At 40.9% G+C, this 11,343-nt stretch overlaps 1 protein-coding gene across 1 annotated transcript; it reads right to left on the reverse strand.

The window, feature by feature from the left end:
- Window positions 1–1,750: 1,750 nt before the first annotated feature.
- On the reverse strand, window positions 1,751–5,386 carry s1pr3a (sphingosine-1-phosphate receptor 3a). Its single transcript, XM_006800439.3, has 2 exons — window positions 5,146–5,386; window positions 1,751–4,484 (listed from the first exon to the last, which is right to left on the reverse strand). Exon 2 carries the CDS (start codon window positions 4,374–4,376, stop codon window positions 3,177–3,179), a length of 1,200 nt encoding a protein of 399 aa, XP_006800502.2. The 5' UTR covers window positions 4,377–4,484; window positions 5,146–5,386; the 3' UTR covers window positions 1,751–3,176.
- Between the last annotated feature and the right edge of the window lie 5,957 nt (window positions 5,387–11,343).

The raw sequence follows: 11,343 nt of genomic DNA on the forward strand, positions 1-11,343 counted from the left end.
AAGGGGTGGAATACAGGTGGGTTGCAAAGTGGCTTGCAGAGATACCGCAGCTCTGGGCAGGTTAAGTCAGCATGGACTGTTTGGCTGACATTTGGTGAGTGGGATGTCTCAAACAGCTTCAGCCGAGCCATCACCCGGTGCTTGGTGACACTGAGATCAGCTGATCTGCACAGATTGCAGCTGATCTTCACTTTGTTGCCTTTTGGGAGCTGTTAAATATTTTTGGTCCCTGTAAAAATCCCACATTGTTGTAATCTTGACCACTGTGATTGTGTTGCTTCTGTTTTTGACAATTATGCCTATGATTTTTTTTTTTCATTGTATTGTCTATATTTTGGAGGAGCACTCCATCTTGCTGTTACATTAGGGTATTTGTACATGATAGTGCCACAATATTTAGCTTTCTTTTTTTTTGCCATGACATTAAAAGATTTATCTCAAACTCCAAACTTTATGTTAAGGAGGGGATGAATCATCCTTTTTGGAATAGCTTTAATTTAAATATCATGTTTTAAATATCGCTGGATCCCCTCAGGTGAAATTTCTGAGAGTGAAATTTTCTATTATTCTGTATGTTGCTTATTTTTATGGATTTTTATTTATCTTCTATTCTTTGCAAACCTGTTTTCAGACCAAAAAAAGACAGATTTAGCGGAACTAAAATGAGGATGTGATTTAATAAAGCAATGGTGAGGGTGAAGCAGAGATTGGGTGAACTGTTTCAGGAAACTCAGGATACACTGTCTATAAATCACACTACACAGCTCAACATTTGGACATTTTCCGGTGTTCCACGTGGCATAAGGCCACAATCATGCCCAGCTAATTCAGAAAAGAACGTGTTCAGACATTTTTGACAGGAAGCAGTCAGTGACCTTTAAGCTGGAAATGTTCGGCCGGTATTGCGTCCTCGCTGTCTCTCTTCATCAGAACTGGAAGTGCAGAGCCGAGACACATCCTTTAGCTGAGGCAAGTATAAAATGCCACTCTGACAGCACCTGTCTGGTCTCGCGGTGCAGTAAAAAGATCAAACTCTGCTCATTTGTCAGCTCAGTGTAAAAGTACGCTTTAGTGCAGCAGTATTTTTAGTAGGAAATTCTTTCCTTGTCTTTAGTTATCAACGTCTAGAAAATATGCTGCTTACACATCTGTTATACTCTGCCAATCAAATCATTCACACAGGTATCGCTCTTTTTTTTGTTAAAGAAACACCCTGAATGATTTTCATAGAATTCACACAACACCCGGACTGTTTTTCCACAGTAGCCACAAGAAGTACGCCTTTTATCGGTAAATGACCTCACTGACTGGAAAGATCAAGTCATAATAAGGATGAAGAAATTTTTTTTGCATTATTCATCAGCGTCTGACCCATGTCTGCATGTGTAGGCGTGTAAGATAGCAGGAACGTGCTCCCATTAGGGTATTAAATGAGTGCAGCAGGTTAAATCTGATGACATTTCTTCTCTCCTCTGTGAAAAGCAATTAATAAACCAACGGAAAATTATACCGCACATTAATAAATGTGTGGAATTCACAGCTTAGACTTCAATAAGGATCTTATGAAGGATTGATAGTAGCAGAATCTACCATTCATCTGGCAAAAGGTTATTATCATCGGGTTTTACGACTATTCTTTAGCAAATTTATGCAGCGATCACAGGGACAGACGAAATGAGAGGAAGGGGATTCGGAACGAACCCCTGATTCCATAAAACAAAATGACGCATGAAAAGCGGATAAAAGCGAATAGAATTTTATTTGCTATTTAATGTATCAGGCAATACATCACCCTCAGCATAAATGTCATTTACAGTCTACAACTTTTAAATAATTCACATCCAACACTCGTATTTACTAGTGGTTAGTTGATGGGCAAGTGGTTTGTAGATGTGCTGATGAGACCCTAAAGTTTTCACGATTGTCGCTATTAGCCAGGCCGATTTTGCTCACAGTGCAGCTTCTGTTGACTAGATTAGACTGATGAAAAGATGAACCAAGAATAGTAATGAAGAGCTGAGCCTGAAACGTCCATGAGTTGAATCCCACAAATTAACACCACCTCCTGCAGCACTACCATCAGGGCATGCTTTACTATGTTGCCCACTAGTGGTAAGAATCAACTACTAGCAGTGTCATTTTTCCTTCAACCAACAGGTTTTTTGTTGTTGTTGTTTTTGGTTTGTAATTATGCACATCTCAGCCTGATGAGGCTGCTAGTCTGGCACTAAACTTATAGAATAGGTTTCTCTCACAGTGCATTGCAAATAATCAATAATAAAGTGAACGGTAAAGTCCTAGTACCATGATGGGTTTCATGCACACAAAGCAAAAAACAAAGCAAAAATAAAACACTGCTGTGTAGCATTAAGGTGGCAAATGTTCTCACAGAAAATAAATAGTCTATCAAGTCAAGTAATGAAAAATGCAGGTTTGAAGATTTCCTGCGTATAGTACATGCAAAAAAAAAGAAAAGTGCAAGAATTTGATCATTTTTGCTTAAAATGACAAGAAAAAAAAATTAACTCAATGACTGACAAAACACTAAAAGAGTAAATCCTACTTTACGGCATCCGCAGTCACAATATGAATTCAATGTTGAAAATTTCTAAATCCAAGTAAGTCTCCGACGCTATATTCGAGTGAGTCTAGTGTTGGAAAAGACATCTGAGTTCCTGTAAATAGTGGCTTTAAAAGATGTCTGTGAAGGTTCTCAGTCATCCAGGTCATTGTAGTCAAAGGAGCTTGCAAAGAAAAGCGTCTGGACTTCTTTAAGTTGCTTGAAGACGTTTCACCTCTCATCCGAGAAGCTTCTTCGTCCTTTTGTCCCTCTGTGGGGGGAAACTCCCACTAGGTTTAAATCTGGGACTCCCCACCATTTGACCTTAGAACTGAAGAAGCTTCTCGGATGAGAGGTGAAACGTCTTCAAGCAACTTAAAGAAGTCCAGACGCTTTTCTTTGCAAGCTCCTTTGACTGGCTTTAAAAGAGTTTCTTTGTACTATGATTCAGAATCAGATGCATTTGCTTCCAAATGAATTTCTGAATTATTTTATCAATACTTCATCTAAGCCGTGCTTCCCAAACGACACTGTACAAGCAAAAAGTGTCTGGTAGCAGGATTATCAGACCAGTCTGTTTCTGTGTAGCTGTAACGCCTCATTTAGGCTTTTCCATTTAAAACTTGTTGAGGGCTGGCAGCGCTCCCGCCTTGACAAGTACAGCTGAAAGCAGGTCTGCTGGCCCTGAAGGATGGGGCACGGCGGTGGCGGAGGGATCTCCGTGCTTGTTGTCTAAGTTCACAGGTGTGGGAACCTTCCCTCTATTCATTGTAGACTTCCCATCCCCGCTCCCCCCTCCTCCACCGAAACTTGTCTTGCTGTTTTCTCCTGTGGGGATGATTGTCCCTAGGTTGGGGTTGCCCGCTGCAGGATTCCCAGTGTGCTCCATGCTGGTCTGACAACAGCACAGCAACCGGAAAAATGCGCTTCTCATTTCTCTGCTGGACAGAGTATATATGAGGGGGTTAAGGGCAGAGTTGAGTACAGCGAGGGCAATGAACCAGTCCACCTGGTAGAGAACAGGGCACTTATCTGGACTGCAACCAACATCCAGCAGGAGCAGGAGAAACAAGGGAGACCAGCACATGACAAAAACCCCGAGCACGATAACCACCGTACGAAGCAAGGCCAACGAACGCTCTGAAGGCCGGCTGCTCACCCTGCGGCTACTGGAGGTCACCAGACGGTAGATCCTGATGTAGAGTATAATGATGGCCACCAACAGGGCACTGAACACACTGATGCAGAAAGCAATATAACTCTTAGCATAGAGTGGCAGCACTGTGGAGCAGGAAGGCAGATTGTTTAGGCAGTTCCAGCCCAGGCTGGGCAGAGCACTCAGCAGTACCGACACAAACCAGCAGGCTACCAGCAGTGCTAGAAGCCGACCTCGACCTGCTGTCTCGCAGGGGCGCAGGCGCACCATTGTCATGTGCCTCTCGATCCCAATGGCCAGAAGGCTGAAGGTTGAAGCGCTGAGGGCTACGAACATGCTGCCTTCTCTGGCCAGCCACTCCAGTGGCGTCAAGAAGAAGGTTTTGGGTCCCGAGGTAAAGATGTTAACCATATAAGCCACCCCAGCCAGCAGGTCCGACAACGCTAGGTTTCCAATGAGAAAGTACATACGGCTATGGAAGCGCTTATTCCTCCAGATGGCGAGGAGAACTGTAATGTTCTCCAGAACAATCAGCACGCAGATGAGGAGCAGCAGCACCATTTTACAGGCCCCACTGACGCGGGGCCGTTCCCACTTTCCCGAGTGGTTGTAGTGGATGATGATGACAGGGTTCATCCCCTCCTCTATTTGATTACTCATACTGCCTGGCCCTTCCTGACCTTCCTCGGTCACACAGCAGAGGGCGGCACAGCACTGGACACAGAGGCAAGGGTGGTCAAGTTGGCAGAGTCACATCCTTTGAGGAGCCTGTGAAGAAAAGTTAAAAGATAACGTTTAAAAAATTACTCAGTTTAGGAACTAAAGAATATTATTCTATAGAAACATCAAATCTGCATTGAAAAAAGGGAAAGTATTGCCAGTTTAAAGCTATGCAACTAAGCAAATAAGTACATCAGAACAAAAATCCCTTCAGACAAGTGTCCTGACAAAGATAGCAGTGGCACTTACAGGTTAAATAAAAAGGTCTCATGAAGAAACTGAAAAAATCAGATGATCTAAACTGTCAGTTCTTTTGTTCTATCCACTACCACTTACTTCAAGTACTTACAATTTTGGCATTATAGTTGAATAATGAGTCTGGGGAGTGTTTATGCCATCATTTATTATTCTTTCTTTCCTTCCTTAAAAAAAGAAAAGACTTTTATAAAGGTCTTTAAATGATCCAGAAATGCCCCCCTCACAATGACGCTGAACATAAATTAAGTTTCTTCCAGTTTCAGAAACAAGGCGCAGTGTTACAGCCAACTTCTTTACAGAAGTAAAAAATGCCAGAGGCTTTAATTGAAATCCTGCCTCTGCGTAACTTTCCTCTTCCTGACTTTCCAGTTTTGTGAAAGTTATCAAAAATGACATAGAGCTCGTGCATTGTTAGCGCACAGTCTTTGCGCAATCTAAAAAGTTATCCTACCTGTCAGAATGCTGTGGCTGGCTTGAACATCCTTGCAATGAGCAGATTTCCAAAAATGTCGAAGTTGTTGTTTTATTTGTTTTTTCCTCTCGTGCGTAAAGACGCAGAATTGATGCGTTCCAAAAAGGCGATACACTCGATGTAAAATTAAAGTTTCATGTCCTTGTCCGCTTAAAAATAGCAGTTTAGTAAAGACCTCCTTAATATCCACAGTAGGTTCTGTCCTAACTTTCCAGCGTCCTCTCACTTTGACTCTCCAGCTTCCAGCTTTGACTGTCCCGGTCTCACCCCTCACAGCCAACGGGGCGGGATTTTCCCTCACCTCTCCACTTGGTTTTCACCATTAATTATGAGTCAGGAGAGAAGTCGAACCCACGCGAGTCATTGCGCTACACTTTTGAGCCGTGCAGTGTGAATGATACCGTTTATTTTCCAAGTGTAGGTCAAAGCGATTTGTTTTTGTTCTCCGTGGTCAACTATTTCAGAGAAGAACGTCTAATTTGTTTCTTCCAGTGTGTCATAAAATTGCTGCTCTTACTTGTTGCAACACATGTAATAGATTTTGCCCGTTGGGCCTTAATACGCCGCTTGCATTACATCACTGTAGCACGCCTGTTGTTTTGATCGTTTGATGTTTACCAGTATAAAATCATATTCCTTAAAAACACCGGAAATGTTGCAGGGGAAAATCACAAACCAAAGTATATCACTCTATCCAAAGGTTAATATTTCATTTTCATAACACAATCAGCCATGCATCATGTGTTTATCTGTGGAATATTCTCCTCCACTGACAGGCCAAGAAGTTGCTGGAATCCACTCATTGTTTTTCATGCTCAGATAAAGGATCACTGAGTCCCTTTAGTGCTCTAGGAGTGTGAGATAGGTCAGACCTCTCCCATTGGAGCCAACTGGAAGGATGGAAAAGGAAGAGTTACGAATTTCTTCTCCTTTTATGCACTTACTCTGAACAGATAAGATACTGGGGTATTACGTACATGGGTGTCATCTCTAGCTTGTGGAGTTGTGACAGTTTGGTCATTGCAGAAAGGTCCATATTGACGAAAAGGGTTAGGGATGGATTTGTGAGTTCCAAAAAGGAGATATACTCAATGTAAAATCAAAGGTTCATGTCCTTGTCTGCTTAAAAAGTAGTAAAGTTGACCTCCTTAATATCCACAGTAGGTTCTGTACGAACTTTCTAGCATCCTTTCACTTTGACTCTCCAGCTTTGACTGTCCCAGCCTCATCAATCCTGGCCAGCAGGGTGGTATTTTCCTTCAACTCTTCATTTGTTATTGTTATTTGTTATTAATCATGAGTCAGAAGGGAGTCAGAACAGCATTCAAAGGGAAAAAACAAAAATAAAATTGGACATAAGTAAGAAGGTAGAAAACACTATGGCAAGCCTTATCATTATTGCATAAAACCACTTTATTTAGTGTATCTTAGTATCAGGTTGGACCTCCTTTTGCCTTCAGAACTACCTTAATTCTTCATTAATCAAGGTGCTGGAAACACTTTAAATTTTGTCCATTACACCACATCCCAAAGGTCTGTCAAGCCCGTTTCAGTAGAGTGAATTTATTGTCATGTTCAAGAAACCAGTTTGAGATTATTTGATCTCTGTGGCATGGCTTGTCAGAAGATGGGTACACTGGTCATAAAGTGACAGTCCCATTGATATCAAGGTAACAAAAATGTGCCAACAAAATATCCCCGATAGTGTTACACCACCATCGTGAACTTGAACCGCTGAAGGCAGGATGGGTCCATGGTTTCATATTGTTTACAACAAATTCTGAAACCGAGACTCCTTAGAGCAAGCAACGTTTTTCCAAGCTTCTATTCCCTAACATTGGTGACACGTGTGAACTCGTAGCCACAGCTTCCTATTCTCAGGAGTGGCTCGTGGTGTGGTTTTCCCCGTTACTGCTTCAGGGTTCAGTGTTGTGCAGTCGGAGATGCTGTTTTGCATACCTTGGTGGTGATGAGTGGTTGTTTGGCTCGGTGTTCCCTTCATATCAGCTTCATGGACTCTGGCCATTCTCTCCTGACCTCTGGCATCAACGAGGCATTTTCACCCAGAGAATTGCAGCTCACTGGATTTTTCCTCTTTTTTTCTCTTTTTTGATGTTCTTGATGTTTCAGTGTTCTCTGGTTGTGTGAGAAAATCCCAATACATCAACAGTTTTCGAAATACTCACACCAGTCCAACTGGCATCATCACTGATGCCATATTCAAAGTCACTCAAATTGCCTTTATTCTCTAATCTGATGCTTGGTTAGACCTTCTGGCAGGTTGTCTTTACCCAAATTCCTAAAATGCGCTACTTTGCTGCCATGTGATTGGCCAATTGGATATTTGCATAAATGAGAAACTAAACAGGTATACCTGAGGAATGAATGGTGAGTGTATATTTCCCATTGCTTTCCCCACTTTTCCTGCTATAGTGTAACAATGGAGAGACTATTTTAATTCCTGACATTATTGATTTGTAACAAATCAAACATAAGCTTTCAGTGTTAAGTAAAGACGGATAAATAGTAGTGAGACCACATCCGCCCACTTTATGTGGGAACTAACTGCACTGCATTTTTATCTGCATAAATTCACTCAAGTTTATGAAAGTTAACACTCTCGTAGGAAATCTGCCCTAAAAAACGTAAGAAATTTGCTGATCTGTGGTTGTTTACCTACTGAAACCTAAAGAAAACTGACAAAAAAAAAAAGCTCAAGGAGTTGTGAAGAGTTTTAACAGTTATGGGAAGAAAAAGAAATGACAAGAGAAAAGTACAAGTGCATGGAAAAAATGAGCTTTTCATTTAGCTTTCAATAAAATACAGCCATATATCAATGACATGATCGATGTTAAACCTATAACCAGCATAATTTGCGTGTCTGTTTAGGTTACATATACTTTGACTGTGACTACGTTTCAGTCATTTCGACCTAAAAGTGAAAGTAAAAAAATACAAAACTACACATGATTAAACTGCAGTGAAGTTTAAGGACGGGATCCAAGGCCTTGTTCTGCGGTCACAGATTGATTTGACTTGTGCTGCTCGATAAGCCTATTCCAAGGCAAGGTAGTCATCCTTGATGTGTTTTAAAAGCATCTAAAAAAGAAGTGAAAGCGGGGGCTATTTTGTTTAGTTTTCCCTTTTTCTCTTTTCTAAGAATGGCTCTGTTTTTCAAAGTGTCCATCACTTCCATTTTTTTGTTTTCGCATTCTTTGTTTTTCCTGGATCGAAGGAGCTTGAGTAGCATTGGACAGGCTGGAAAATGGCTCTTCTGGCTAACTCAGACCGACAGCGTAACAAAGAGTGATGAAAAGAAGAAGAGATGGTAAGAGACAGAAAAAGCAGGAGGCCAAGGTGCAGCCGAGCAGACAGCTTCTTCTTATTCCCGCTGTATCGCTGGCTCTGTGATATCACAGATAGTGAGGGGTTACAGGCAGTCTGGTCCTCTTACAAGTGTCAGCCCAGGCATGGTAGATTAATGAATGACCTCCACAGCTGTTGACTTTACCCTGAGAGCAAGAGATGTACAGACACTCTGACAACACATTTATAACCAAAGAAAAACACTCCAAAGGCCTTGGCTCGGTGTTGGAAACACACTTCCTAGATTTTTGGTGCTGTGTTGGAAAGAGGAAATGCTTCAGGTCACCAGATCCTGAAAACTAGGCTCAGTAATTTGCCATTGCTCTGCTGTGTGTGTGTGCATATGCATGCACATTAGTGAGTGAGTCAGGGCACAATGACGCAAGCTCCAGTGGTGAGTTAGATGTTTGGGAATGCAAAGTGTAGTGGGAGCGAAGGAGGAACTTTGGTGGTGGAAAAGGAAGGCCTCTCAGGCCGTAGACCCACTGCCCTCCACTCCTGTTGTTTACCCACACCCACTAAAAAAATGTTCTGTTAAAAATTAGACATACATAGATTTACAGTATGTATATTAAGTATGCACACATCGCTTTTATTTATTAACGATGAATTCGAGAATATTTTATGTCCTCGATAAGTAAATGACAACTGATGTACCACCGTAATCCAACTTTTGATGGGCACCATGCAGATATATGTAACAATAAATGTAATGTGTGTGTGTAATATATCTGTAATATATGTGTAATATATGCGACCTACTTGCTGTCCTGTAGATGTGATGTTGTGGTATTCTGTAGTGTGAAAGCACAGGGTTCTGATTAGATTGGTTTCCTTAACTTCTTTGATAACTACATTTGGTTGAAGTTTGGAAGAGAGCAGCATTAGACTTCGCAAATCCATCTGTTGTTGATGAAAATAGCCAAATTTCAGTTTGTATTGCAACCATTTGGCAGGCTGAAAGGACTGAGCTCAAGAAGAGACCAACCAGTGATTTATCTTTAGTGTGACAGAGAATGTTAGTAAAGACAAAACTTTTCCTTGGTTTCTAAAGGGCTGCCAGTTTCTGTCTGCTTTTTGGTGGAAGTATCCACCACAAGTATCTGTCTGAGGATGAGGGCTAAGGTTACATCAGTGTTTGTCTGAGTTTTGGGGCAGAGAAGATATGGCCAGACTTTTTTTTTTACCTGATGGCATTTGGTTTGTGAAATTGCCAAACTACATCATAACTAATAGGTATGAACTGAAGTTAGTTATTCAAATTCAAGTAGTGCTGTGACATGTCTAAATGTCTAAATTGAGAGTTTGAGCTGTTAGCACTGGGGCAGTCACCACCAGTGTTGGTCAAGTTACTTGAAAAAAGTAATCAGTAACTAATTACTGATTACTTCCCCCAAAAAAGTAATCCCGTTACTTTACTGATTACTTATTTTCAAAAGTAATTAATTACTTAGTTACTTAGTTACTTTTTAAAAACACGATTTACAACCTGAATAGGTGATAAAGTGATAGATCTTTCAGCCCAATTCTACTTTTTCTGCATAATCCATCATACAAAATGTAATCAAATGGAAAAGTCTCTTTTTAAAACTTGTTTTATTAGTTTTAATCTTTTAACTTTATGCATCAAGCAAAAAATTAATTATATGCAACATTCTCTGACTGGAAGAAATTTGTTTAATATTTAAACCTATTTTCTGCACATTCCAGCACATAAAATATATATATATATATTTGTGTTTACACTCACTCTTTCAAATAGATGCAAGTAAAACACAGCAGAAAATAAATAAAGTCAAAGACTAGCGGTCCTGTTGCTCTATTTTCACCTGTAAAGCAGGAGTGGGGTAGGCGGAGGTTTACCCTGGTGCAGGTGTGCCGCAGCGATGGAAGGATACGCGAGTTTCTCTGAGAGTTTCCCATTACGTCGTCGCTTGGAAGTTTAGGGGGTTTTTTTTTCGCTGTAAAAATACGTTTTCTTCCCACGCAGTGAACAGCGGACGCTAATGTTTTTGTCACTTTTTATGGAATCAAACTCAAAGTAAGGTCAGTACTTCCACGCTTTAAACGCTGCACGCTCATACTCTCTCCTGCACTCGATATATGATCCATTGTTGATCTGCACACAGCTGTTGTCACGAACGTCACACTCGCTTACGTCACTGTCATGAGACATTCTCGAAAAAAAATCACGGTTTTAGTAACGCAGTAACGCAGCGTTCCTACGGGAAAGTAACAGTAATCTAATTACCGTTTTTGCAATAGTAATCCCTTACTTTACTCGTTACTTGAAAAAAGTAATCAGATTGCCCATCCCTGGTCACCACAGCCCATGCTTTGGGTTTTGGAATCTAGACTTTTGGCTGGATAGTGACATGTTGTTTGGAGGAACCTCTGGATATACTAATTTGGTGTAGCCCCATTTATTAATTTCAGTTTTGGGTTTGGTTGCTGGAATTTTGCCAAAGCGGTGGAGATTTGTTTTCTAGAACTCTCTCATCATGGGAACATTTTGCTTTCAGTTGAGAGGTTAGCAAATCTGACAGATGCTTTTCTTTTCTTTTCTGCTTATAGCTATTTGGCAGAGGATCTCTGAAACATTATTCACAAAATGAATATTCATTGAAAGGTTGAAAGGATGAGGTTTTTTCCACAGCTTTATGTTTGCATGTACATGTGCAAACATGTTGACTGAAATATATCGTTGGGGAATTCCATGTAAAAACCTTTAGTTTACAATCTTGTACATGCACAGTCATGAGGAAAAGAAGGTTTTCACAAGACTCTGTGCGGTCTATGAAAAACTAAGTA

This window comes from Neolamprologus brichardi, chromosome 23, assembly GCF_056152115.1.
Source record: "Neolamprologus brichardi isolate AB-2024 chromosome 23, ASM5615211v1, whole genome shotgun sequence".
In the NCBI taxonomy this organism is placed as follows: Eukaryota; Metazoa; Chordata; class Actinopteri; order Cichliformes; family Cichlidae; genus Neolamprologus; species Neolamprologus brichardi.